The 27,402-nt window shown below is 42.6% G+C and overlaps 2 protein-coding genes across 2 annotated transcripts; both read left to right on the plus strand.

Moving 5' to 3' along the window:
• Nucleotides 1-753: 753 nt before the first annotated feature.
• LOC117914285 (eukaryotic translation initiation factor 4B2-like) lies at nt 754-27,205 on the plus strand. The gene is made up of 3 exons (XM_034829550.1): nt 754-2,120; nt 19,552-19,971; nt 26,873-27,205. Exons 1-3 carry the CDS (start codon nt 997-999, stop codon nt 26,895-26,897), a joined length of 1,569 nt encoding a protein of 522 aa, XP_034685441.1. The 5' UTR covers nt 754-996; the 3' UTR covers nt 26,898-27,205.
• On the plus strand, nt 20,510-24,356 carry LOC117914301. The gene is made up of 2 exons (XM_034829575.1): nt 20,510-22,121; nt 22,197-24,356. The coding sequence occupies exon 1, from the start codon at nt 20,527-20,529 to the stop codon at nt 21,520-21,522; it is 996 nt and encodes a 331-aa protein (XP_034685466.1). The 5' UTR covers nt 20,510-20,526; the 3' UTR covers nt 21,523-22,121; nt 22,197-24,356.
• Nucleotides 27,206-27,402: the final 197 nt, after the last annotated feature.

Genomic DNA, 27,402 nt, shown 5'->3' on the forward strand with positions numbered 1-27,402 from the left:
AAAGAGATAACAAATGTGATATTAATTAATTCAAAAGGTGGAATGGTTTTACAAATGAAACCCTAAGAACTTTTCTTTATATAGGAATCGGTAGAAGAGAAAAGTAAGCTTTTCAATGTAATATAAAAATGAACAGGAAATGAATGATAACAATTAATTTCATCCACTTTTTAGGTTTGGATTAAATATATTTAATCATTATTAATTTAAATTTTAACTAAATATTTTCTTTACTATGATTTAAAAAAGAGGTTAAGTCATGAAATTTTATACTAAAATGACTAAATATATTTAGAATTTTAATTGATTAAAAAATGCTAAATTTATAAATCTAGCGTCTTTTATGTGTGAACTTGAGGAGGAATCAATTTTTTAATATTTTAATTATTTACATATAAGTTTTAAAAAGAAAATTATATATATATATATATATATATAAAATGTAAATTTACAAAATAAAAAACGTGGCAAAGAGTATAGATGAGCAAGGGTATCAAAGGGTGGAGAGCTGACTTGGAAGAGTGACGGGGCTCCAGGGCAAACTGGTCTTACTTTGTAGAAAACACAAAAAACGTAAGCAATGTTTTCAAAACCATTTGCACCGTCAAGATCTGGTACCATGTCAAGAAAATGAATGGCTGAGATTGGAGGCGTGTTAGCCACTCGCGGAGGAAGCAGGTAGAGCCAAACTCTGTCCACGTCCCCCTTTAACCCATCCAGCTTTAAAAACGCACAGCTGTGCCCTGAGAGAAATCTGTCGAGTGTCTCCCTTCTGGCTAAGTTGCTTCCAATTACAACTATAACGCTCCTGTCTCTTCTGCGCATGTTCTTGGAGCTCCGGCTCCATTTTTCGGAGCCCTAGCTCTCTAAGTTTTGTTCCTTCTCCTTCTCCGAAAAGCAAACGCAAAAAAGACAAAAGATAGCATTTTGAAAACAATTTGATTGCCTTCTCTTCCTTTTTTGGGTTCAGATCTTAAGGGTTTTGGTTGACGAAAAATGTCGAAAGCTTGGGGAGGGGCCGGTGCCTGGGCGGCCGATGCTGAGAGGGCCGAAGCCGAAGAGCGTGAGCAAGCCGAAGAGCGTCAGCAAGCGGCGGCGGCCGCTGCGGCCGGCTCTCAGGGCTTCCCTAGCCTGAAAGAAGCGGTCGCCAAGCCCAAGAAGAAAAAGATCAGTCTCATGGAGTTCACGATGGGCGTTTACACCGATTCGGGAGGCGACGCGCGCCGGGATTCGCCGATGGAGTACAAGGGTTTGACGCCGGACGAGATGCTTCGGCTTCCTACCGGGCCTAAAGAGCGGTCCGCTGAGGAAATGCAGTACGGTCGACTCGGCGGGGGCTTCCAATCGTATGGCCGGTCTGGCCCACCTTCGAGTCGGACGAGAGATCGAGATGGGGATGGTTCTTGGGGCGGTAATCGGAGGTCTTACGGTGGATTTGATGATGATCGGAGGGCTCCACCCCCTAGGGCTTCGGATTTTGATCAACCTTCTAGGGCCGATGAAGTTGATAACTGGGCAATGGCAAAGAAACCTCTTCCTTCGCATTCGGTTGATCCAGGACGGCCTAGTCGGTACAGTTCGCTTGGTGTTGGTGGCTCTAGGGCTGACGAGGTTGATAATTGGGCAAGTGGGAAAAAGTCACTTCCTGCTAGAACTTCCAACATCGGTCCGGGGTTTCGCGACTCTGGCCAAGAGCCAGATCGGTGGAATAGGGGAGGATTGCGAGAGGGTGATCGTGAGCGCCCCCGATTGGTTTTGGATCCACCAAAGGGAGAAGTGGTGGGCAGCGAACCAGCAAGGTCGAATAGGCCCAATCCTTTTGGAGCAGCTCGACCTAGGGAAGAAATTTTGGCTGAAAAAGGATTGGATTGGAAGAAGTTGGATTCAGAAATTGAGGCTAAGAAGACAAGTAGGCCAACTAGCTCGCACTCCAGTAGACCTTCGAGTGCACAGTCTAGCCGGTCTGAGGGTCCAATCATACAGAGTTTGGATGGAGCAGCAAAGCCTCGGCCAAAAGTGAACCCTTTTGGAGATGCCAAGCCTAGGGAGGTTTTGCTTGAAGAGCGAGGTAAGGATTGGCGGAAGATTGATAGGGAATTGGAGCATCGAGGTGTTGACAGGTCCGTGTTGCACAATTTGAATCTATTTCATTATCAGTTATGATTTTGTTTCTTTATCAATATTTTATTACAATTGTGTTGTGGCGAATTATTTTGTTAAAGATCATTGCTATGGCATTTTGGCATGCCATTTTTCTTGCTTTATACATATTGACAGTTGGGGATGCATTTTAATGCTTATTTTATTAGCTATAATTGCTGCCTCTTGCCTTCTAAATGCTGCCAGTGGTGATTGATTGATATAAATTTTTCCTTTTGGATGTAGAATATATATTTTTGAAGAGTGCTTACACATGAATTTAAATTAGAATCACAAAGGCTAAGAGAGCCTTAGGGGGCTCATTTGGATGGCTTGAGTATGCAGATTGCATGAGAGTTTGTGTATCCATGTGTGAATGGGTTTTCAAGTTCAGGGCCTTGTGGAGAGAGATTGATAGGTGGGACTACCATTTGTCAGCCAGTTAGAAGCAGCTGCAAATCACCCTTTGTAGGGAGGTGAGGAGAGTTGCAGTTAAATACCATGTTTCCTACTCATGATACATCCTCCACTATGAACTAGGAAATGAGGGTTGGTTTATTTGGATTGCGCGTTTGTCTTTGTGTCCCTTTGCAGGGGGAGGAAGAGGAGAGTTGCAACCAAATACCATTTTTAAGTTGTACTCTACCACCAATTATTGAATGGAATCATTTGTTTTTTTATATCATTTTCTTCTTTTAGATATGAAATTAGGTTTTTAAGTCCTTTTTTTTTAAATTTTAATAATAAATGTTAAAATTGGATTTTGACCTTGAATGCATGTGTGGTATTTTGATATAATAGGGGTACAAATAATGTTTTGGCAAGGGTTTGAGGCACACACTTTAAGGCTTTGCCCCAAGGCTAGGCGTTGGGAGGTGGCATCAATGCTATAGCCTCAACACACAAGAATTGAGGCTAAGCCTCACCTTGTTGAGGCATGCAACATCAAGGCCTAGGCCTTCAATATCTACTATGCATTAACGGGTTTTGGGTTTTTGGCACCTAAGTCTTGAGTCTTTAGTCTTGGGAACTACAAAGTTTGTTGTGAAGATTTTGTGCCTCACTTGTTTTGTAGTAGGATGTAAGTGTAATTGGAATTCATTCCGTTTGATATTCATAATTTAACAATTAGAACTTTGATATTAATAAAATTATTAGTTCTCTCACTTACTTAAACTGTTGAACCATTAGGTGCATACCAAGAAAGAAAGATTGCTTGACCACAAACAAGCCTAATTCATTGGTATGCAATATGTACAACAATAAATTGAAAGATAGACATTTGAAGCTAAAGTCATTTGGGGAAGATAAGGATTAGTTTGGTTACTTCTTGATGAAACATCAAATGATGAGTGGCTTTTTGAGTGAGATTTTGAATATCAAGCGAGTGAAAATATCAAGGAAGAATGGAGATGATTTTGATGTTGATGTTTTTGAGGAAGAAGGAAGAGAAAATGTGTGTTCAGATGTGAGTGTTGGGTACAAGTATGTATTTAGGTGTTTGATCCTTCACACCTACAAATTATAGGATACGTGGATTTGGCTAAAGAAGAGCTTAATAATGGGCATAGACACTTGGATATGGTATAATAAAATAAACTAACAAAAAAAAAAAAATTAGGAATCAATCATAAGTAAAGGTGTTTTTTGGTAAGAACCCCTCTTTTCTTTGTTATCCTTATATTTTTCCATCCCTAAACATTTTTGTAAAGTTTACTTGCGAGCAATTTTTTTTCCCAATATAATTATCTGCTAAGGAAGTTAAAAATAACAAAATTAAACAATCATATTCTAAGTAGAGTAGTAGTATTCAACAAGGACCCCACATTCACACTCATGTTGTGTTTGTCCCACACAAGTACGCTCAGTGATTTTGGAGAGTCCAAGTATCATACCAAAAAGAGAATACAAAGGAAATAAGAGAGAGGGGATAATTCACTTAGTTTCATTGCTTTCTCTAAGTACATGATTAATAAGTTTAATTTATACTTATTTGTCAAGTAACCGAGTTATATACTCGTATATAATCATTTATCTTATTATTGATAGATGAAGAAAAACAACTACCATAATTGATGGATAAATAAGAACAATGACTAGATTTTTTTTATATTCAACACTCACGAGAAGGATGATTGAAAAATTAGATTTAATGATGATTCCTTGGAAGATCCTAGTAATAATATTTATGGTAGCATTTATCGATTAGTTGGGGTCGGATTGAGGGAGGGAGTATTTTTGTTTTCCCTATCCTTTTTGTCGCTATTAGGTGGCTGTTGTATACACCTTGTGTACTTTGGTGCTCCCCTTTTGGTGTCTTTATAAGATTTGCACTTACCTATCAATATATATATACATGAAGAGGGCTCGATACTCGAGGCGCAGCGTCAGACTGCGGATGGGACGCGACAGCTGACCGTTGGGTCAGGGCGACCCATAGAGGGGGCTTGTGGGCCTGGGGAGCTGCAACTAAGGCCCAAGGGAGTGGGGCTTAACCAAAATGGGCCTCCTGCGCTGGGCTTTATGGTGAAGCCCAGTGGGGCTGAGGGCAGTAGCTCATCCTCTTCCGCTGAGGTGGCTGTTGGACCAAGGGAGAGTTGGACCAAGGCCCGGAAGCCCATGGAGGATGTTCAGAGCCCAGTGAGGGAGCCAAGCGACCAGCCTGTTGAAGCCCAGAGGTGCGGAGTAAGCCCGGGAAGCCCATTCTCTGAATTCTCTTTATTTGGAGAGAAGGATGGGCTGCACAAGCATAGAGAGGCAGAACTCCTCCTCATAGGGCGATCGAAGACTGATAATGCTCTTATTGAGGAAGCGACGAGGTATGTACAATCCGATTCCTTGGTCACGGTGCCTCCTTGTCCTCCTCTTTGTTTTGGTCGAACTCCAGTGGGGGAGTATTGCGACCTTTCTGGGTCTGAAAAGAAGAGGGGCGAGGACGACTATCCTCTTCAAATGATCATGGGATTGGAACCCCCTTCGTCAAAGACTGTTGAATGCTGGGATTTGGTGGAGATCAACAAAAGCAGAAATGATGATAATGGAAAGGATTTGGGCTCTGACCAGATAGTGCCTCGAGTAAATAAGGCAGGGGGGGAGCTTAATTGGGAGAAGAGTGATTTCGCCAGGTTTAGTAAGTTCTTGGGTTTCTCGACAGAAGGTTTGGAGAAGGACATTATGGAGTTCCTGATCAAAATTTGTAAGAGAAGGGAAAGAGTTCACAGTAAGAACAGTCTGGAGAAATCCAAATTTGAGAGAGAATTAAAAAGATTGGAGTGTTCCATTAACTATGAAGGGGGGAAGAAGCAAACTGATGGTGGACAAATAAGGGGGTGCCAAATTATGGAGTTTAAATGAAGCTACGAATCTTAAGTTGGAATGTTTGGGGGGCCAATGACAGCGCCAAAAGAAGGGTTATTAAGGCAATGATCAGAAGGCAGAGGGTGGATCTTTTTTGTCTCCAGGAGACCAAAATTCAGGCTTTGTCGGAGGGATTAGTGAGAAGTCTGGGTTCGGGTAGGTGGTCTAATTGGGTGGCTTTAGACGCATTAGGCACTGCGGGAGGGATTTTGGTGTGTTGGGACAGAAGGTCTCTGGAGGTGATGGAGACGGAGGTGGGAAAATTTTCTGTTTCCTGTAGAATTAGGAATGTGGAAAACGGGATGACCTGGATTTTTACTGGGGTGTATGGACCTTTCTCCAGAGAAGACAGAGTGTGTTTGTGGGAAGAACTAGGGGCGATTAGAGGCCTGTGGGAAGATCCATGGTGCTTAGGGGGAGACTTCAACGTCATCTTGTCGCAGCAAGAAAGGAGTAGTCAGGGAAGGTTATCTGGGGCTATGAGAAGTTTTGCCCAAACTGTAGAGGATTTAGAACTCACTGATTTGCCTATGCAAGGGGGTAATGCCACTTGGAGTGGGGGAAGGAATAACCAATCCTGGGCGAGGCTAGACAGGTTTTTGGTGACTCAGCAGTGGCTAGACATGTTCAGTGGGGTAACCCAATGCAGATTGCAAAGACCCACATCCGATCATTTTCCTATATTGCTGATGGGTGGGGGGATAAGGAGGGGCCCCACTCCGTTCAGATTCGAGAATATGTGGCTGAAAGTGGACGACTTTAAGGGTCTTCTCCGGGGGTGGTGGCAAGGGATTGAGGTGAGAGGAAGGGTTAGTTTCAGATTGGCCTATAAGATGAAGGTTCTGAAGCATAATATTAAAATTTGGAATAAGGAGGTGTTTGGAAGGCTGGAAGTTAATAAAAACTCTGCCCTTCAACAGCTGGAATACTGGGATGGAGTGGAAAGTGAGAGAAGCCTGACTATAGCTGAAACTGAGCAGAAAAAAGAAGCCAAGGATGCCTTCTATAAATGGGTGTTAATGGAAGAAGTTCATTGGAGGCAGAAGTCTAGGGAGTTATGGCTCAAGGAAGGGGATAGGAATACCGGGTTTTTTCACCGTATGGCCAATGCCCACCGTAGGAATAATTCGCTGGACAGGATTGTAATCAATGGGGAGCTGCTGGTTGAGGATCAAGAGGTGAGGGATGGGATAGTGAATGCATTCCAGAAATTACTCTCAGAAGAGCCAGGGTGGAGAGCGGATATTGAGGGGTTGCAGTTTAATCAACTGAATTCCCGGGAAGCTGATGACTTGGAGGTGCCTTTCACTGAGGAGGAAATCAAATTTGCTCTGATGGAGATGAGGGGAGACAAAGCTCCAGGCCCGGATGGCTTTACAGTGGCCTTCTGGCAAGATTGCTAGGATTTTGTGAAGGAGGAGGTGGTGGAAATGTTTAAGGAATTCTTTGAGCATGGGTCATTCGCCAAGTCTCTCAATACCACCTTTTTGGTCCTTATTCCTAAGAAAGGAGGAGCTGAAGACTTGGGGGATTTTAGGCCAATCAGCTTGCTTGGGGGCCTGTATAAAATTCTAGCCAAAGTCCTAGCTAATAGGCTAAAAAAAGTGCTGGATAAGGTGGTTTCAGTCGACCAAAATGCTTTTGTGAGAGGGAGACAGATTTTGGATGCTTCTCTAGTAGCTAATGAGGTGATTGATTATTGGCATAAAAGAAAAGAGAAAGGATTGTTATGCAAGTTGGACATAGAAAAAGCCTATGATAGCATCAATTGGAAATTTCTTATGAAGGTTCTTCGGAAGATGGGGTTTGGGGCTCGGTGGATGGAATGGATGTGGTGGTGCATCTCTACTGCCAAATTCTCTATTTTAATCAACGGGGTTCCAGCTGGGTTCTTTTCAAATTCAAAGGGGCTGAGGCAAGGAGACCCCCTCTCTCCATACCTTTTCGTCTTGGGTATGGAAGTGCTCAGTAACATGATTAAACGGGCGGGTGAGGGGGGTTTTATTTCAGGCTATAGGATGCGGGGGAGAGGGGGGGATGAGCTGACTGTTAGTCACCTCCTCTTTGCTGACGACACTCTCATTTTCTGCAAAGCTGAGAGAGAGCAATTGACCAATCTGAGTTGGATTTTGGCTTGGTTTGAGGCTGCCTCAGGCCTTAGAATTAACCTGGCTAAGAGTGCTCTATTTCCGGTGGGGGAAGTGGATGAGGCGGAGGAGTTGGCGGCTGAGCTAGGTTGCAGTTTGGGGGCTTTACCCACTGTGTACCTAGGGCTGCCCCTTGGAGCCCGTCATAAAAATTCCCTTTCCTGGGATGGGGTGGAGGAGAGAATGAGAAGAAGACTAGCCCAGTGGAAAAGGCAATATATCTCGAAGGGGGGAAGAATTACTCTCATTAAGAGCACTTTGGCCAACATACCCATCTACCTCCTTTCCCTTATTCGCATTCCTAAGGCTGTGGCAAGAAGGATTGAAAAAATCCAAAGAGACTTTTTGTGGGGGGGAGGAAGATTAGAGGGGGAAGCTCACTTGATTAATTGGAAGGTGGTATGTAGCCCTAAGGAGGAGGGGGGTTTAGGCATCCGAAAGATAGATGTATGGAACAAAGCACTTTTGGGCAAATGGGTTTGGAGATATGCCTATGAAAAGGATAATCTTTGGAAAACGGTGATAGGGGTGAAATATGGTCAAGAGGGATGTGGGTGGAGGACTAAGGAAGTTAGTGGGCCTTATGGGGTGGGGTTATGGAAGGAGATCATGAAGGAGGCGGATTGGTGTTGGGAGAGCATGGCTTTTAAGGTGGGGAAAGGGACTAGAGTTTTGTTTTGGACGGACAAGTGGTGTGGCAATGAGGCGTTCTCTCAAACCTATCCTCAGTTATTTACCTTGGCGGGTCATAAGAATGCCAAAGTTTGTGAAGTGTGGGATTCTAGTATGGGTCAAGGAGGTTGGAATCTCAGATTGGCTAGAGATCTCAATGATTGGGAGATGGAGCAGATAGGTGGCTTGTTGTATCTTCTGAAGGACTTCAGGATAGCTCCTGAAGAGGACTCTATGAGTTGGAAGAAAGAAGGCAATGGTGTGTTTGGGGCCAAAGGGGCCTACAAAAGTTTGAGTGGCCCCTCAGCTGGTGCTTTTCCAAATAAACGCATTTGGTTGGATAAAGTTCCAACAAAGGTGTCTTTTTTTGCTTGGGAGGCATCATGGGGGAAGATCCTCACCTTGGACAAGCTTCAAAGAAGGGGATGGCAGTTCCCTAATCGGTGCTACTTATGCGGATGCGAAGAGGAAAATGCAAATCATATTCTCTTACATTGTATAGTGGTTAAAGCTATTTGGGAGATATCCCTTGCCATTTTTGGAGTTCAATGGGTATTCCCAGAGTCAGTTATAGAGGTGTTACGTAGTTGGAGGGGTTCTTTTGTAGGGAAAAAAAGAAAAAAGATATGGAATTCCATTCCGTTGTGTATATTTTGGACGGTTTGGAAAGAGAGGAATAGGATAGTATTCAGGGGAGGGTCCTTAGATATTCAGAAATTTAAGAATTCTTTTGTATGTAATTTGTGGAGTTGGGCTAGGGTGTACATTGGTGAGGAAACTTACACTCTGTTAGGCTTTTTGGAGTGGCTTGGGACCACTTGAGGGTGGGTGAGGTTTTTCCACCTTTTTTTCTTGTTTTTCCAGCTTTGTTTGGGGCTGGTAAGTATACTCCCTGTATACATGTGGCTTTTTAGCCTTTTCTAATATATATGATTGCTCATTTATCAAAAAATATATATCTATATATATATATATATATATATATATATATATTTATGGTATGGCATTGAAGACTAGTTAATGAAGCCATGAGAGAAAATTGGTTTGTGGGAGAGACAAAGGGGAATTAAATTAGAAACTATTAAGAAAGACATAATTAATTTTCTTACCATGATGAGGAAAGTCAAAACTATTAATTTTGTCTTTGTTTAATATTTGAAGGAAGTCAAATTGGGGCTAAAGAAAATTCAAAGGAATCTCCTCAAAGAGGTGGGACACTTGTGAAAAAGATGCATCTTGTGAAGTGGTTGACAGTGTGCATGGAGAAGAGTAAAGGAGCTTTAGGCATTAGATGCATTTCTTCACTTAATAAGGTGCTTTTGTGCAAGTAGAGTTGGTGATAGGCAACCCAAAGAGGGAAGTCTTTTTTTTCAAGATTGCATGAGAAATTTGTGAAGAGGGGAGAGAAAGATAAGGTGGTGTGGATGGGTCAAGGAATGGTGTTTTCTCGGTTAAATCTTAGTTTTCTATGTTGGAGCCATGGTGCTCAATTCTTTTCCTTGAAGGTATTATTTGGAATTCATGGCCCATGGGTTTTGTTTAGAGCAACTTTAGAATAGAGGTTGGTCCTTGGCAAATAGATGTTACCTCTTTAAAAGCATGATGAAATCTATTGATCATATCATTTTTCATTATCCTAAAGTTAGGGTGCTATAGTACTTGCCTTTTGCTTTATTTGGTATTACTTGTGTTCTTCCTTTGTCGATTAAGGAGACCTTGTTAAGTTGGCTTGGTTCCTTGTAGGAAGAAAGTGAAAAAAGGTTTTGAGAGCTCTACCTTATTCTGTATTTTATAAACTTTGTGGAAAGAGAGAAACTAAAGAACCTTTGAAAATACAAAACAATCAGTTCATTCTTTGAAGAGCTGTTTTTTTATTAACTTGTTGTCTTGGGTTAGGATGCACATTGTAGAAATTTTTTTGTCTTTATTTGAGTTTGTAGATTGGTTGGGGTCTATTTGAGGGAGGTTTTTTGTATTTTCCCTTTGTTTTGGCTAACCTTTTGTTTTCCCTCATATACAATCCGTGCACCTTGGTTTATAGCCCTTTTCATTAAGATATTTTTTCTCTTGCTTGCTTATCAAAAAAGAAAAAAAAAAAGATGTGTAACTGAAAGAGGAGCATTTTGGAAACAAGTCGTTAGTGGGAAATATGAGGAGGAAGATGGAGGTTGGCAAGTCTTGAGAAAGTGAAATATGGGAATGGGGTTAGGCTGTGGAAATCTATCCTTTGTGGTAGGTAATGGGAGGAGGGTAAAGTTTTGGAAGGATATATGGTTTGGGGATGAACCATGGGTGGATTTATGGGATCAGACGAGTGAGGGGGTGATAGAGACAAGTGGCAACCACCTTTAAAAGTTTATCAAAGGCGCAAAGGAGTGGGCTCCAAGGCCCAAGTTTTAATTTGGCACTCTCTAGATGATAATGGGCTTGGTTGGGATCTTATATAAGTCAATATGAGTTCAGCCTAGAAAGTGCTTTAAAAAATTAAGTTTTTTTTTTTTTTTTGATAGACAGAGAGAAGAAAACTGATTAAAACACGCCTAAAAGGGGGCGCTCCCCATGTACACAGGCAGTATACAAAGAAAGCCAAACCCAAGGCCACAAAAACAACAACATACTAAAAAGGAAACAGCTAAACTTCAACCCCATCACCCAAAAAAATCAGAAAGGAGAGATAGTCCAAGTCCAGAAAAGGTTTAGACCACTCTAGAAGAGACCGAAAAAAGAGGTTCCTTAGACTCGTATCTGACATTTCTTCCTCTTGGAACGTTCTTCGGTTTCGTTCTCCCCAAATGCACCAAAAGAGACAAATAGGCGCTAATCTCCACGCTGCTTTCCTTTTCTTCCCTAGGCCCTTAATTTTCCATTCGCCTAGCAAGTTTCTCACTGAAGCTGGGAATACCCATATCACCCCAAAAGAAGACAACAATGAATTCCATAGTTTCCTAGTCTTGTCACAATGAATAAGGATGTGGTCCGCCGATTCTTCATTCTCTTTGCACAGATTGCATCTATTAACCATAGACCAACCCCTTCTCATCAACATATCAATAGTAGAAATTTTACCCCAAACTGCTTCCCAAGTAAAAAAACGAGTTCTCAAAGGGGCATGTGAACCCCAAACCTCTTTGGCCGGAAAGAAAGGGCTATTCTCACCCTTTAAAGACCTATAATAAGATTTAACACTAAACTTTCCCCTCCTCTCAATCTTCCAAACCAAGAAATCCTCCCCTTCTTGAACCTTTACTGCAGAAATATGTTCCAGAAAACGACTCACCTCCTCCAATTCCCAATCTTGAAAGGATCTTCTAAAGTGCACCTCCCAAACCCCACCACCCCCTGCTTGCCTCCCCCAAAGATCAGCCACTGCAGCAGAATTGTTTGTTGCCATTCTGAACAGCTGAGGGAACATATCCTTCAGCTTAGAGTCTCCTACCCAAATGTCCCACCAAAATCTAGTGCTTCTGCCATTGCCAATATGAATTCTAGTTCTAAGAGAGAAATCCTCCCAACCCTTTCTAATGTCTTTCCAAAGGCCCATCCCATAAGACTCTCTTACCTCTCTAGTGGTCCAACCCCCTTCCTTCTCTCCAAATTTACCAACAATGACTTTCCTCCAAAAACTCCCTCTCTCAAGAGGGAATCTCCAAAGCCATTTACCGAGCAAAGCCTTATTGAAATCCTTCATATGCCTTAACCCCAATCCTCCATACCTCTTGTCTTTGCAAACATCCGCCCATCTTACCAAGTGGATCTTCCTTCTCTCCTCCATATCTCCCCATAAAAACTCCCTTTGAATTTTCTCCAATCTGAGTCTCACTTTTCTTGGGATTACAAAAAGTGACATAAAATAAATGGGGAGATTTGAGAGAGTGCTCTTAATGAGAGTGAGACGACCCCCCTTAGAAAGATACTGTTTTTTCCACGTAGCCAAATTTCTCTTGAATCTTTCCTCTACAACATCCCAGACACTACCCAAATTGTGACGAGCTCCAAGAGGTAACCCTAGATAAGTAGTAGGGAACTTCCCTACTTTACAACCCAAAAACTGCGGCTGCTCTGTCCATATCTTCCACGTCCCCCACCGGAATAACTTCGCTTTTGTGCATGTTAATTTTTAGACCTGATACCAATTCAAAACAATAAACAGCCCACTTCCAATACATCAGTTGATCCCTATTATCCTCGCAAAAGAAAAGTGTCATCTGCAAACAACAAATGGGACATTGAAACCCCTTCTCCACTTTGCCCCTTTACCTTGAATCCTCTAATAAAACCTTTCTCCTCAGCTCTTGAAATTAAACTACTAAAAGCTTCCATTATAAGCACAAACAGATAAGGAGATAGTGGGTCTCCTTGCCTTAGGCCTCTAAACGTTGAGAAAAAATCTGTTGGAGCGCCATTCACTAACACTGCCATTCTCATAGTTGAAATACAATAAAAAATCCAATTTCACCACTTGGGTCCGAAACCCATGTTTTCCAAAACTGATAGGAGGAACCTCCAATTTACGTGGTCGTAAGCCTTTTCAATATCCAATTTACACACATAACCTGCCCCACCATTACGTTTCCTTGAGTCTATCGCCTCATTAGCTACCAAAATTGCATCCAAGATCTGCCTCCCTCCCACAAACGCATTCTGGCTGTACGAAACCACTTTTCCCATCACTCTCTTCAACCTATTTGCAAGGACTTTGGCCATAATTTTGTAAAGGCTCCCCACAAGACTGATAGGCCTAAAGTCCTGCACGTCACAAGCCCCTCCTTTCTTCGGGATAAGTACTAAGAATGTTGCATTAAGGCTTCGGCAAACAGCATTCTGCAAGTGGAACTCCTCAAACACCTGCATCACTTCCCCCCCGACAATAGGCCAACAAAGCTTCCAGAACGCCAATGTAAAACCATCCGACCCTGGCGCCTTATCACCCCCCAAATCTGAGAGAGCTTTGGTAACCTCCTCCTCCGAAAAGTGCCCTTCCAAACTCTCATTATCCAAGGAGTCAAGAGTTTTAAAAAAACCTGTCTCCACATCAGGTCTTCTCACCTGAGGCTCTTCAAACAAAGATTTAAAGTAGGAACCAATTCCTTCTTTGAGCTCCTCCTCTTTCACCAGCTGAACACCCCTGACTGTCAAGCTACTGATGAAATTTCCTCTTCTCCTAGCGTTAGCCATGCGATGAAAAAACTTGGTATTGTTGTCTCCCTCCTTCAGCCAGAGTGCCCTCAACTTCTGCCTCCAAGAAATTTCTTCAAGGATAGCACAGTGGCTGAATTCGTCTCTGGCTATCTGTTGATTAGTTTTCTCTTCCTCTGAAAGGGAGCCAAGCCTTTCTAAACTATCCCAATGGTTTAACTCCTCCCAGGCTGCATCCTTCCTAACAGAAACGTTGCCAATGGTCTCTTTATTCCATTTTTTCAAATCGTATTTCAAAGCCTGTAGCTTTTTCGCAAGCACAAGACTAGGTTTCCCCCTATAATTATAAGACTGCCACCAATCTTTCATCTTATCCATAAAACCTTCCACCCTCAGCCACATATTTTCAAATCTAAATAGGCTTTTACCTGTTCTCATCCCACCACAGTCTAACAAAATCGGCCAATGGTCAGAAACAGGTCTAGGGAGAAGCATTTGCATTGCCCCCAATACAAGTTCCTTCCAATCTCCTGAAAACAAGAAACGGTCTAACCGAGCCTTTAGAGAACCTCCTTCCCCTCCACTCCACGTAAAAGCTCCACCTCCCAGTGGTGGGTCTACTAATTCAAACTCATCAATAAAGCTTGAAAATTCTCTCATCGTGTTTGACATTTGCCTGCCATTACTCGTTTCAACTGGGAAACGCACCACGTTGAAATCCCTTGCTATACACCAAGGATCATTCCACAGCCCTTTAACAGCGGCTAGTTCTTCCCACATCTCCCTCCTCTCCCTTCCTTTGGACGGGCCATATAACCCAGAGAAAACCCAAATAGGGCCCTCCTCACAATTTCTAAAACGGCAAGAAATAGAAAAAGAACCCACCTCAAACTCCAACCCTTCCAAGACTTTCTTATCCCACATTACTAGCACCCCTCCTGCCGATCCCTTTGCATCTAGAGACACCCAACCCAAATTCCTACCAATCCCCAGGCTTCTAACAATCCTTTCAGACATTTCCTTCATTTTAGTCTCCTGAAAACAAACTAAATCTGGCTTATGTTTTCTTACCATCGACTTAATGACCATCCTTTTATCTGGGTCATGCAAGCCTCTAACATTCCAGGATAATAATCTAAGCTTCATAAGGGACCACAGTCATTTGCCTTCCCAACACCCCTTCCTCTGCCTCTCTTCCAGCTAATCCATCATAATTAATTGAGCTAACTAGCTTCTTCAACTCTCTATCCTTCCTTGAAACCGAAGACGTTCCCCTTTGGGCTTAGTTAATGGTTAAAGTTACCATTTTCAGTCATTATTGTTGTCATTTTCCAACAGTCTTTAATGTGGTCAGTAATCAGTCCAAGTTTGTCATTTTCAAGTTGCATTTTGTTGTGTCTAGTTCCAAGGAGTTATAAGTCCATAGAAAAGTCTCATATAGTCGTTGATTAGTCTTTTGGAGGGAATCAATCAATGAATGAATTTTCAGCAGCCAGTTTTTTCTTTGTGACATGCAAAGAGTACTTGGGTGTGAAGCCTAAGGTTTCTAGGAGTGATTCCTAAGGTTCTTTCAATTATACTCTCCTTGCATTTTATTTTCTGTACTGCATCAGGGGGGTTGTTAGAACCTTTGTTTCTTTAGCCTTCTAAACGATTGGGGAATGGACATCATAGAGGAGTTCTTTTCAAGGTTGCAAATGGATAGCTTACTTCATAAATATAATGAGGCATTTTATCCTGTTTCTAGGGCATGGCAGCAGATAGTGAAGGGGAAGACAAGATAGTGTGGTTAAACTTAAGAAACACTAAGTTCTCAATTAAGTCTTTATACGTTGCCTTGGAATCGAGAGAATCGATTTCGTTTCCAACAAGTCTAATTTGAAATTCCTGGGTACCTTTTTAAGTAAGTTTTTTCACTTGTGAGGCTAGTTGAGGGAAGTTTTTAACCCTAGATCAGTTTCAAAAAAGATGGTGTTCTTTGGTCACTGGTTGTTTTCTTTGTAAAATCAAGAAAGAACCCATAGTGTAAAGATACAAGTTCTATGGCAGTTGCTTTCACTTTGTTTCACGTTCATTAAGTGCAAGTTGCTACAGTTAATGAACTATACTGAAAGAAAGGAATCAAAGATCTTTGATTATGAGGAGTAAGCAGATTGAGCTTTGAAAAGTTCTTTCTTTGAAATTCGTTTTTGGAGAGGTGTAATTTCTGCAGACCTTGAAAGGGTCTTTTATAGACTCAAGTAACAAAGAGCATGGTTTGGTGAGCGGAGCAGTCTGGATTTAGATTAGGGAGAAGGAGGTTCAACATAGGAAGGAGCATTTGAATGGCTGTCTAGTTGGGAGATGGGGAGAAGACCCAAACCTAACTCCAAATTTGGTTGCATTGAGGAGATGGGTAGGTCATAGTTGGACTTTGAAAGGGAGACTGAGGATTTCCTTGCTAGGGGGTGCCCTTCTCTTGTTCGATTTTAAGGATATCTTTGATGTAGAGATGGTGTTGTCAAGGGATTTAAGAAGGTATAAGGAAAAGTTTTTGCATTTGGACAGGTGGACCCTGGTGGTAGGGTGTTTTTGAAAAGGTGAGCATGCTAAGGAAGTGTGGGTGAGAGTGATGGGGCTTCATCTGCACTTATGGTGTCAAGAAGTGTTTAAAAAGCTAGGGGATAGTTGTGGTGGTTTTATTGCAGTGGATCAAGAGTCAACTCATCTTCAACACTTGCAATGGGTAAGAGTTTTGTTGAGATCAGACGGGAGAAGGATGCCTGGGTTTGAAGGTGGTGGTGGGCTTGTCTTGCTTCATCATTCAATTGTGGTGGGAAGTACCACCATGGATTTTTCTCAAGAGGTTTCAAAGCAGTGCGTTTTTTGGTTTAGGGATTAGGGGTAAGGTTATGGGAGGGGCATGAGCTGACGAGAGTGTGAGGGTGTAGATTCCATTGCTGCAGTTGGTGGTAGATGTTGTGTCGCCCAGTGATGGGGGAGAGAGGGGAAAGGTTGGTAAGGGCTGATGGTTCTGAAAAGGCTATGGTAGACTGTAGAAAGCTGTGGAGTGTGATGGTGATGGGAGGAAAGTTGCTTGCATTGGGGGCTGCATGGGGGTGGTGTCTTTTAAGGGAGCCCTAAGTGGGGTTGCTTGGGGGCTGAAAGAAGTGGGCTTTGAGGGCTTGAAAGAGGCCCAAGTCTTTAAAGGATTCTCAGGTGAAGTGGCCCATCTATCTAATGCCCATTGGAAGAGTCAAAAGTTCTAATTTCTGAGGAGGTGTGTGGGGTGGGTCATCATTGTAAGGAGGCCTATAGCCTTCTTGTTTTTTTCTATGGCCCAAGGTGGAGGTGAGGGCTCTGTTAACCTGGATTGCGGAACTAATTCTAAGAATAGCCCAATGGAGGAGTTCTCTTTTTGGGGCTTCTTTCACTTCTTAAGGGCACAATTTCTGGAATTCTGAGTTCTCCTTGTTAGCGGTTTTTCACACAAGCACAGACATGGCCCTTATGGTGGAAGTGGTTGGACCGCCTTGGTACTATCTCTGTCTCTGTTTCTTCCTTGGGGACATGGGCAACTTCTCCTTTTCTTTTTTGGGAATGGTCTTGGTCTAGAGGGATGTGAGTTAGATTTGCAGTTGATTTACTGGGAGGGAGAGGAGTTATACTAAGGATGATTTTGGTGGACGACACCTTGGTAGAGTTTGAAGAGGCTAGGGTAAGGATGATCGAAGGATAAGGAAGACTGGGCATGCCTTGGTTTTGGTTTCAAGGGGCAGAGGTGCCTCTGCAGAATTGGTCCTTAAGCAACCTGGCAGCTTTCAACAACTGGTTGGGCATGCTGAAAGTGGGATTTGAGGCTAAGACCTTGGCTCTTTTCAGAAAAATGGAAGTTAGGAAAGAGGTAAGGGGCTGGGAGGGTGGGAAGAGGAGGAAGAACTCTTGATCTTCAAAGTTTGAAAGAGAAATGAAGAAGTTGGAGAGTTTTATGAATTATAAGGGATCAGAAAGTGGACGATCAGGATGTGGAAATGAGCAGTAAATCACAGCAGTGGGTAGATGATGCTTTTTTCATTTTTTTGGAATGTTGGAGGGGCTTCGGACAGCGTCATGAGGAAGTTCATCTAGGCCATGTTTGGACTGCAGCAACCAGTTTTGGTATGCCTGCGAGAGGGTTGTCTAGGGGCACCTTGGTTTTTTAGGTCTTTTAGGCTTTAGGTTTAGTTTGGGGGGCAGGTTCTTGTTACCCTTTCCTTTCGCTTGCTGTAAGGTGCTATTTTTATGCACCATATGTACTTTGATGTGCTTTTTCAAGCACTTTTGATATAATCACTCATTTTACGTATAAAAAATAAATAAATTATTTTTTTTGATTTTCTTCCATTTCTCTTCTCTCTCTCTCTCTCTCTCTTGTTTAAGTGGAGACATATGCCTTGCCTCATTTGTGCAAAATGTCTTGAAGATTGTCTTTTAAAACATTGAGTATGATAAATTATCTTATTGTCATTTTATTTAAAAACAGATGTGTGAACCTTTGTTTGTAAGACTACCTCCCCTTAGGGAAGAGAAATCTCTATTCCCTTATCAGCTGATATGCAGACTGATAAAATCTGCTAGCATTATGCCTAAACTTTCATGAAATGCCTAATTTACTCCCTGGAAGAAATAAATAATGGAAAAAGACCGGTTAAACCCTGAAGTTAATTAGTATGAAATTCAAGTGATAAGCCTATGTAATGCAAATAATATGAATTTTATTCTCAATTTTTTTACATTTCCTCAAAGTTGAAATTCCATTAAGAAAAGTTCCACCCCACTCCCTTTCTGAAATAATATACTTCTGCTATTAATCCATTTATGAAAAAAAATTCCCCTCTATTTTTTCCTCAAATTTCAGTTATAGGAAAGCTAAATTATCTTTTTAAACTTTGTTTGAATGGAATTTCTTGATAAATATATTTTGGAAAAATATAAATTTATGTTTATTTTCTTGAACACCATATTGATTAGGCCTATGGTTTAATTGGTCTTTTAAATTTGTTTCCCACAAAGGTCTAAATAGGTATTTAAGAAAATTTTTTGGGTTAATGTCAGTATTTCACTAATGTTACTTTGCTGTAGTGATAGAAAAGAAAAAGCAAAAAAATAAAAATAAAAATCCAGTTGTGAGGGTAAGGCTCCTATATATTTTTATGAAATCCTAAGGAAGGTCAATGTATTCTTCCCATTTTGGTCAAGTTACAGCTTTGGGTCTGCTCAAAATTTTTGAAGATGAACTTATGAGGTTGTTTGAAACCCCTAATTGGAAGAAATGTGAAGGGAGGTTTTCATCCCATTTTAAATGTGAAGGGGCGGTCCTTGTAATTTATGAAGCCTCAGGAGGTCAATGTAATTTTCCTTCATTTTTTCTTTCCAGATGACTGCATTGGGATCCATCAAAATTTCTTGAAGATGAAGCTTTTATGTTTTTCTTACTATATTTACTATGACCATTCTAATTTTTGAAACCCTTGAAGAGCATGATATGTGTTCTCATCTTCTATTTGTTGCAATTTTTGCCCCCTCTCCATTGCCTTGAAATATAGTATTTTACTTGTCAAAAGAATCTTTATTCTGTTAATTTAAATAACTAATCTATGTCCTTCCCATGTGCTTCCTTTTAGGATATTACCCACCAGTTCTTCCATCTTCTACCTTGTTGCTGATGCCTTTCCCCTTCTAGTATCATTATTTTTCAAAAGAATGTATTGGCTTTGTTTGTGTTAGGATTTAAGCCAACCTAGTTCTGTTGACATCATTATGTAAGCAGGGATTTTCTTTGAGTTCTTGACATCTTTTCAGTGGTAATTCCACTGGTTTGTTCAATTTCTTGGTATATCAGCATTGCATTTCCTCCAAGCTTGGTATTGATATGTCCTGGCACAATTTGTATTTCCTCCATGCTTGCTTTACATATCCTGTGTATATTTATCTCACAGGAGGCCTAACGCAAATACATGCGTATAGGTCTCAAATACATGTGTATTTGCTATATATCAGCATTGTATTGTGGATGAACTTCGTGAATTAAACTAGATTGTCAGTGTCTTTTTAATCTTTCAAGCAAATGAAATTGTTTCAGGCCTCAGACAGAGGAAGAAAAGCTTTTAAAAGAAGAGATAGAGCTGCTAAAGAAAGAATTACAGAATGAGTTGGGTAACAGTGAAGCTGCACTAGCGTCTGGTGGGGCCCAGACCAGTTTACGTGAGGAAATTGCTAGCAAAGAAAAAGACTTAGAACAGCTGATCCGCGATTTGGATGACAAAGTTCGTTTTGGTCAGAAAGCCATTGAAAGGCCCGGGTCTGCAGCAGGCAGAGTAGCTGTCTTTCCTGAGAGACCACCCTCTCAGTCTGGATCAGTTGAGGAGTTCAGAAATACAGAGTTCATGGAGAGGCCTCGATCGCGTGGTACAGGAGATTTGTGGACAAGACCTGTTGATGACAGAAGAGCTTTCCAAGGTGGTAGAGATAGAGGATTTCTTGGTAACAGAGATATGGGCAGGTATGGATTTAGCCTCACTTGCAGTCTACTAAGGACTTCTGCTATTTTCAGAGCCTTAAGAGCCACTAGTAATATTACTTAACAGTGTTATAGCAATCTGTAAAAGATTGAAACTGGTTCTCCAAAAAGAAAGGGACAAAAATTGCATTCATAATGAATATTTTATCAACCAAAATCAGAAAATTTAATCATTGTAATTTTGTTATTTGGTAAAAATTGTGTTTTAGGAATCAGGTGTACAGTGACAAAGGTGTTACTATTGGTTATGTTTTTCACTCAGAACTGTAAAATCAGTATCCTTGTCACAAATATGAGCCACCTCTCTGCATGGTGTACAGTGACAAAGATGTTACTATTGGTTAATATATATATATATATATATATATATATATATATATATATACAGGAACTTTATGGATTGAGAGATGAGCGAGAGAGGCTGAGAGCGATAGAGCGGGAGAGGCTGCCAGCGGTGAGAATGTTCGTCGCGCGGAGAATAGGAGGAAAAGGAAGACGAGCAGTTTTGGGGTGGAGTCCAAGACCTTTGAGCTGGAAATGGTGGAGAGGGGAGGAAAAACCCTAATAATCATAACGGAAAGTAAGAAAGGGGTGTTGTCTTGGGTGCGAATGGGGTTGAATAGCGTCGGGCTGTTCATGGAAGGCTTACATCAGTGCATCGAGGATGCGAAGGAAGGAAGATGGGAAAAGGGCTGGAAGGAGAAGGGGAGAAGCTTCTCCCTAGTGCGTGATGCTAACAGGGCGGGTTGCTTTTTGCGATTAGGGGTCGTCGATTTGGAGTTGAAGAGATACAACATATGTATCTTGAAGGGCAAAGGGGACAAGAGGGGATGGACGACGATGGTGGAGGCTCTTCGTCAGATGGACATCAATATTGACAAAAAGGAACAACAAGAAGAAGTGAGGGCATTGGGAAGGTCGAGTCCGGATATGGTGAAGGGAAGGTCGTTTGCGGACACGGTAAAGGGTTGGTGGAATAAGGGGTCTAATAACATTCGAGTGGAGGTGGAACGGGAGGAGTTAAGTAGAAACCTTAGCAGGCTGGAGTATTGCCTGATTGGAAGTTGGATCCTTAGCAATGCCAAAGGGGAAGATCTGGAAAACTTGGGCTGGGAAATGGCAAAGGCCTGGGGATTGAAAGGCAAGATGGGGGTGGCAAGTCTGGGAAAAGGACGAGTATTACTGGAATTAGAGTTTGCGGAAGAAGCAAGGCGGGTTCTCCTTTCTGGTAATAAGGCGGTGGGAGGAGTTCAACTGGACCTGGAGCGTTGGAATCCAAGATCGGGTTGTTTGGAAGAAGGTGAGGCAAGAAAGGAAGTGTGGGTGAGGATATTGGGGCTCCCAATTTCGCTATGGGTCTCGTCGGTGTTGAGAAAGGTGGGAGATGCGTGCGGTGGGTTTCTAGACATTGACCCACAGATGGAGAGCATGGAGGACCTGCAGTGGGCTAGGATATTGGTTAGATCGGACAGCGAGAATATCCCTGGCTCGATGGAGATAGAAGGGATGACCTATATCCTAACCCTATGGTGAGAGGCGGTGCCGTCATTAAGGTAGGAAGAGGGGAGGAAGCTCGGCCTGCGGAGTCGTCCAAGAGGGGAGGTCAGAGGTGACGAAGATGCACCCGCCGGGTCGCGAGTGGAGGAGATGGCGTGTGCGGGGTTCGAGGCGCAGCATCAGTCAGAGGATGGGACTGAACGACTGACACAGGACGTGGGCTCCGCTACAATGGGCTCCCAGGTGCAAGTGGGCTTATTGCAGGGGCCCGGATCGAAGACTGGGCCCACGGTTCCAGGCCGGGAGTTGAATTGGGCTTATGGGCCCTCATTGCCATTAGGAAGTGAAGTCTCAAAGGGGATTCAGCTTGGGCCGCGGCAGCCCAAAAGCTCGGTGCGGGCTAGAGGCTCTGGACTGGGCCATCTTCATAAGGGGAAAGCCATCTCGTCCCAGGCCCATCCCATGGACAGTGGGCTCCTCTTAAAAGCCTGTCCCTCTGTCTCCAACAGTCATAATAAAGACGACAACCTGGAGAGAGATTTCGTCAGATGCAGAGAAGAAGAAATGGGGAGAAGGCAGCAGCCGGATCTAAACCATCCAAGGGCAGAAAGGATGCTAGAGGAAGAAGCTGCGAGGTATGGTTTAACTGTGAATATGGGGGGTTTTAGGGCACAAGGGTCTTCCTTTTCTAATTTCTTTTGTTTTGGTAGGACTCCGGAGAGGGAGTGTTACGACCATTCTGGGGTGCGAAGGGAGGGAATTCTGAATGGAAGTGGGTCACGAAGACCAAGTGCAGAATAAACATATAAGGAGAGGGGATGGCTGTTGGGACTTGGTTGAGGTCAACAGTGTCGACCCTTTGGAAAGAAATTCGGGATGGACTGTAGACTAGACGGATTTCCAAGAGGGTAGGAAGGAAGATCAGCTTAATTGGGAGGAGAGTAGTCTGGTTAAATTCAGTCACTTTCTGGGTTTCTCAACGGAAGGACTGGAGAAGGAAATCCCGAGCTTCTTGGGCAAAATCAGGAAAAGGAGGGAGAAGACAGTAGGTAAAGGCCTGTTGGAGACCTCAAGGTTTGAAAGGGAGCTTAAGAGACTGGAGTGCTCTGTTAACTATGAGGGGGATACTAAGAAGAAAGGCCCTACCCAGGGTAGAGGGAACCAGAGTGCAGTTGTCCAATAAATTTAAGAATTTTGAGTTGGAACATGAGGGGAGTGAATGATAGATCCAAGAGGAAAGTAATCAAGTCAGTTATCAGAAATCAAAAGGTGGACCTGTTCTGTATTCAAGAGACAAAGATGCAAGTTATGTCTGAAGAGGTGGTGAGGAGTATAGGGCCGGGGAGATTTCTTGAATGGAAGGTGTTGAATGCTATGGGGATGGCAGGGGGTGTCTTGATTTGTTGGGACAAAAGATCGCTGGAGATATTGGGGGTGGAAGAGGGCCAATTTTCGATCTCCTGTAGATTTAGGAATGTGGGAGATGGAGGAATCTGGGTGTTCACGGGGGTCTATGGTCCTTTCTCTAGAGAAGAAAGGGAGTGCTTGTGGGAGGAGTTTGGGGCAATTAGAGGATTGTGGGAGAAGCCATGGTGCTTAGGAGGCGATTTTAATACAACTCTGTACCAAGCTGAAAGAAGTAGAAATGGGAGGATTACCTTAGCTATGAGAAGGTTTGCCCAGATCATAGATGACTTAGGGCTAGTTGATGTCCCATTGCAAGGGGGATCCTTCACCTAGAGTGGGGGACTCAATAATCAATCGTGGGCCAGGTTGGATAGGTTCCTAGCGACTCCCAGTTGGCTAGACCAATACAGTAGGGTTCATCAAAGAAGATTGCCCCGCCCAACATCAGATCATTTCCCGGTTCTGCTTGAGGGAGGAGGGCTAAGGAGAGGTCCATCCCCTTTCAAATTTGAAAATATGTGGCTCAAAGTGGAGGGGTTCAAAGAACTGATAGAGGGGTGGTGGCAAGGGATAGTGGTTAGAGGCAGGCCGAGCTACAGGTTAGCGGCTAAACTGAAGGGATTGAAACAAAACTTAAAAATTTGGAACAAGGAGGTTTTTGCAAGATTGGAGAGAAACAAAGCTAAAGCTCTTCAACAGGTGGAGTGTTGGGATTTAGTGGAAGAAGAGAGAAATTTAACAGAGGAGGAATTAGGTCACAAAAAGGAAGCTAATGAGAATTATGCAAAGTGGGTGTCGATGGAAGAAGTGCTTTGGAGACAGCTATCAAGGGAATTATGACTAAAGGAAGGGGATAGGAACACGGGGTTTTTCCACCGCATGGCCAATGCCCTGGATAAAATTAAGATAAATGGGGTGAGGATTACAGAGGAACAAGAAGTGAGGGAAGGAATTGCAAACGCATACCAGCAGCTCCTCTCGGAAAACTCGGGTTGGAAGGCGGATATAGGGGGTCTTTTGTTGAAGCAGATCAGCCAATCAGAAGCGGAAGCCCTTGAGCTTCCATTTTCTGAGGTAGAAATCTATGCAGCATTAATGGGGATGAATGGGGACAAAGCCCCGGGTCCGGACGGATTCACAGTGGCCTTTTGGCAAAGATGTTGGGAGATTGCCAAGGAGGACGTCTTGGATATGTTCAAGGAGTTCCATGAACAGAACTCCTTCATTAAGAGTCTAAATCATACCTTTTTGGTCTTGTTACCGAAGAAAGGGGGGGTGGAGGACTTGGGTGACTACAGGCCAATCAGTTTGCTTGGGGGATTGTATAAATTATTGGCTAAGGTGCTGGCCAATAGGCTTAAAAAAGTCATAGGAAAGGTGATTTCTCCTTATCAGAATGCTTTTATCAAGGGGAGATAGATTCTTGACGGCTCCCTAAGCGCAAATGAGGTAATAGACTCTTGGCAAAAAAGGGGAGAGAAAGGTCTAATCTGTAAATTGGACATTGAGAAGGCGTATGATAGCATCAATTGGCAATTTTTGCTAAAGGTCATGCAAAAGATGGGTTTTGGGCCAAAATGGATAGGATGGATGAGGAGCTATATCTCCACTGCCAAGTTCTCAATGTTGGTGAATGGGGTACCAGTTGGGTTCTTTTCAAGTTCAAAAGGGCTAAGGCAAGGGGACCCTCTTTCCCCCTACTTGTTTGTCATGGGAATGGAAGTTCTAAGTGCGCTAATCACGAGGGCCGTTGAAGGGGGGTTCATCTATGGCTGTAGGATATGGAGAGGAAGAGGGCAGGCCGTCAATATTTCTCATTTACTGTTTGCGGACGATACAATTGTATTTTGCGAGGCAAAGAAAGAGTTTTTGTTGTATTTGAGTTGGATCCTCTTTTGGTTTGAAGCAGCCTCAGGGTTAAAGATTAATCTGGACAAAAGTATGGTCATTCCGGTAGTGGAGGTGGAAGGGGTGCATGAGATGGCTGTTGAAATAGGGTGTAGGGTGGGACAGTTGCCTGCTGTTTATTTGGGGCTGCCCCATGGGGCGTCTAATAGGGCCTCTTCCGCATGGGATAGGATGGAGGAGAAAGTGAGGAGGAGGCTTGCCCTATGGAAATGCCAATATTTGTCCAAAGGAGGGAGAATTACTCTTATAAAGAGTACGTTGGCCAGCATTCCCTTGTATCAAATGTCGTTATTCCGTATGCCTAAATCAGTGGCAAGAAGGCTTGAAAAGTTTCAAAGAGACTTTTTGTGGGGAGGAGCCAATTGGGGGGGGGGGGGGGGGGGGGGGGGGGAACAAGGCTCACCTAGTCAAATGGGAGGTGGTGTGCGCGGATAAAGAAAAGGGAGGGTTGGGGTTAAGGAAGCTCGTTTGTTTGAACAAAGCTCTTCTAGGCAAATGGATTTGGAGATTTGCGTGTGCTAAGGAGGAGCTTTGGAAAAAAGTGATTGAGGCAAAGTATGGGCAAGAGGAGTTTGGGTGGAGGACAAGGAAGGCAAATGGGGTGTTTGGAGTTGGAGTATGGAAGGAGATATTGAAGGAGTCCGTTTGGTGTTGGGAAAATATGGTGTTCAAGGTGGGAAAAGGCAATAAAATAAGGTTTTGGACAGATCCTTGGTGCGGGAACAATGTGCTGTCCCAAGGCTTCCCGGACCTCTTTTCCATGGCTGCCCAAAGGAATGTCACAGTGGAGGAATATTGGGATCAGAATTTGGGTCAAGGAGGGTGGAATTTAAGGTTGTTAAGGGACTTTAATGATTGGGAGTTGGGTATGGTGGGCAATCTGTTAGTTGAGTTGAGGGATTATAGAGTAACTTTGGAGGAAGACTCGGTGTTTTGGAAGGAAGGAGAGGACGGGCTGTTTAAAGTCAAGAAAGCGTATAGTGTGTTAGCTTCCCTCATAGCAATGTTTGGGTGGACAAAGTTCCAATCAAAATTGTTTTTTTTGCTTGGGAAGCTACTTGGGGGAAAGTCCTCACTTTGGATAGGCTGCAGAGAAGAGGATGGCAACTCCCTAACCGATGTTTTTTGTGTGGGTGTGAAGAGGAAACGATCAATCATATTTTAATTCATTGTACAGTGGCAAAAGGGTTGTGGGATATCATTCTTGTGTTGTGTGGTGTACAGTGGATCTTTCCAGAATCTGTAAAGGAGGTTCTTGGTAGTTGGAAGGGCTCTTTTGTGGGGAGAAAAAGGAAAAAAGTGGAAATCCATCCCACTATGCATTTTTTGGACAATATGGAAGGAGAGGAATAGACTAGCTTTTAAGGGAGGAGTGTTAGCATTTCAGAAGTTAAAAACTTCGTTTGTTTACAATATTTGGGGTTGGGCTAAAGTGTACATTGATATCGAGTCGAATTCCCTAATAGGATTCTTGGAGTGGTTAGCCTCCAATTAGGGGTTGGGTTGTTTTGTTTTTTGTTTAAGTGGCCATAGTAGCCTCGTATACTCCTTGTATGCTTTGCGGCTTCTAAGCCTTCTTTAATATATGTACTTGCTTATCAAAAATATATATATATATAATTTATATTTGAAACTCTGATTGGAGGAGATTGTCTTTAGAGTTTTGGTTACTAGAATTTTGTGTTGGTATGTTTTGAAGCAGAAGAAAATGTTCTTATGTTGTAATTGTTCAGAAGATTCTTAGGTTAGGGTACTTCATACATGGGAGTGGTTTTTGTAGCAGACATAGTTTGAGAGTTGAATTCATTTGAAGTTAAAGAGTATTCTTTCTTTGTTTTTTCTTTTGTGTATTTTCCTTGATATTTCTGTAGTTATTCTGCATTACATTATTGCACTGTTACACAGCCTCTCCCCTTCCCATAGGGTACTTTTGTACGAGCAATACTTGTGGATCTGACCCATATTTATTCTGTGTTTTTTTTATTATTTCTCCTCTCCATATGGTACTTTAGTATGGGCAATTCCTCTGGCTCTGACCCATATTGTTGTGTGATCTTTTGTTATTTGACAGGTCTAGATCGCGGGAAAGATGGTGAACTTATGTTGATGTGGATTCATTGGGTTTCCTCTTCATCTCTTTTAACAGCCAGCAAAGAATAATTTTCTCTCCTTACTTTTTGATTGTTGTCTTGATTTTCCTCTGAGAAAACGGGGCTAGAATTATTGGGAACTGGTACAGGGGACTCTTGCATTTATCTATTGTTATATCTTGAAACTTTGTAAAATTGCAATTTTTTCTTTTTTCTTTTTTCTTTTTCCTGTGTTGAGGCAGGGAGCCTGTATTGTTCTTAAGACCCAATTTTCAATGAACATTATGGGCCTCGGTAGTTCTATTTTTCTGACACTCATTTGGGAGTCTGGAAAAAGGATTTGACTGTATCCCTTGTTTTGTGGAGTTTTACCTGGATATTGTGCTGACATCAGACATGGGGAATCGGACATCAGATGTTAATATGGTTTTTGGAACACTTTAATGTTGTCAAATTGTGGGTTGATTATTGATTGTGGAATGTGTGTAGTGTGATGTAAAATCAGCCGGAT

The sequence above is a fragment of the Vitis riparia genome, chromosome 1, assembly GCF_004353265.1.
Source record: "Vitis riparia cultivar Riparia Gloire de Montpellier isolate 1030 chromosome 1, EGFV_Vit.rip_1.0, whole genome shotgun sequence".
NCBI classification, from domain to species: domain Eukaryota; kingdom Viridiplantae; phylum Streptophyta; class Magnoliopsida; order Vitales; family Vitaceae; genus Vitis; species Vitis riparia.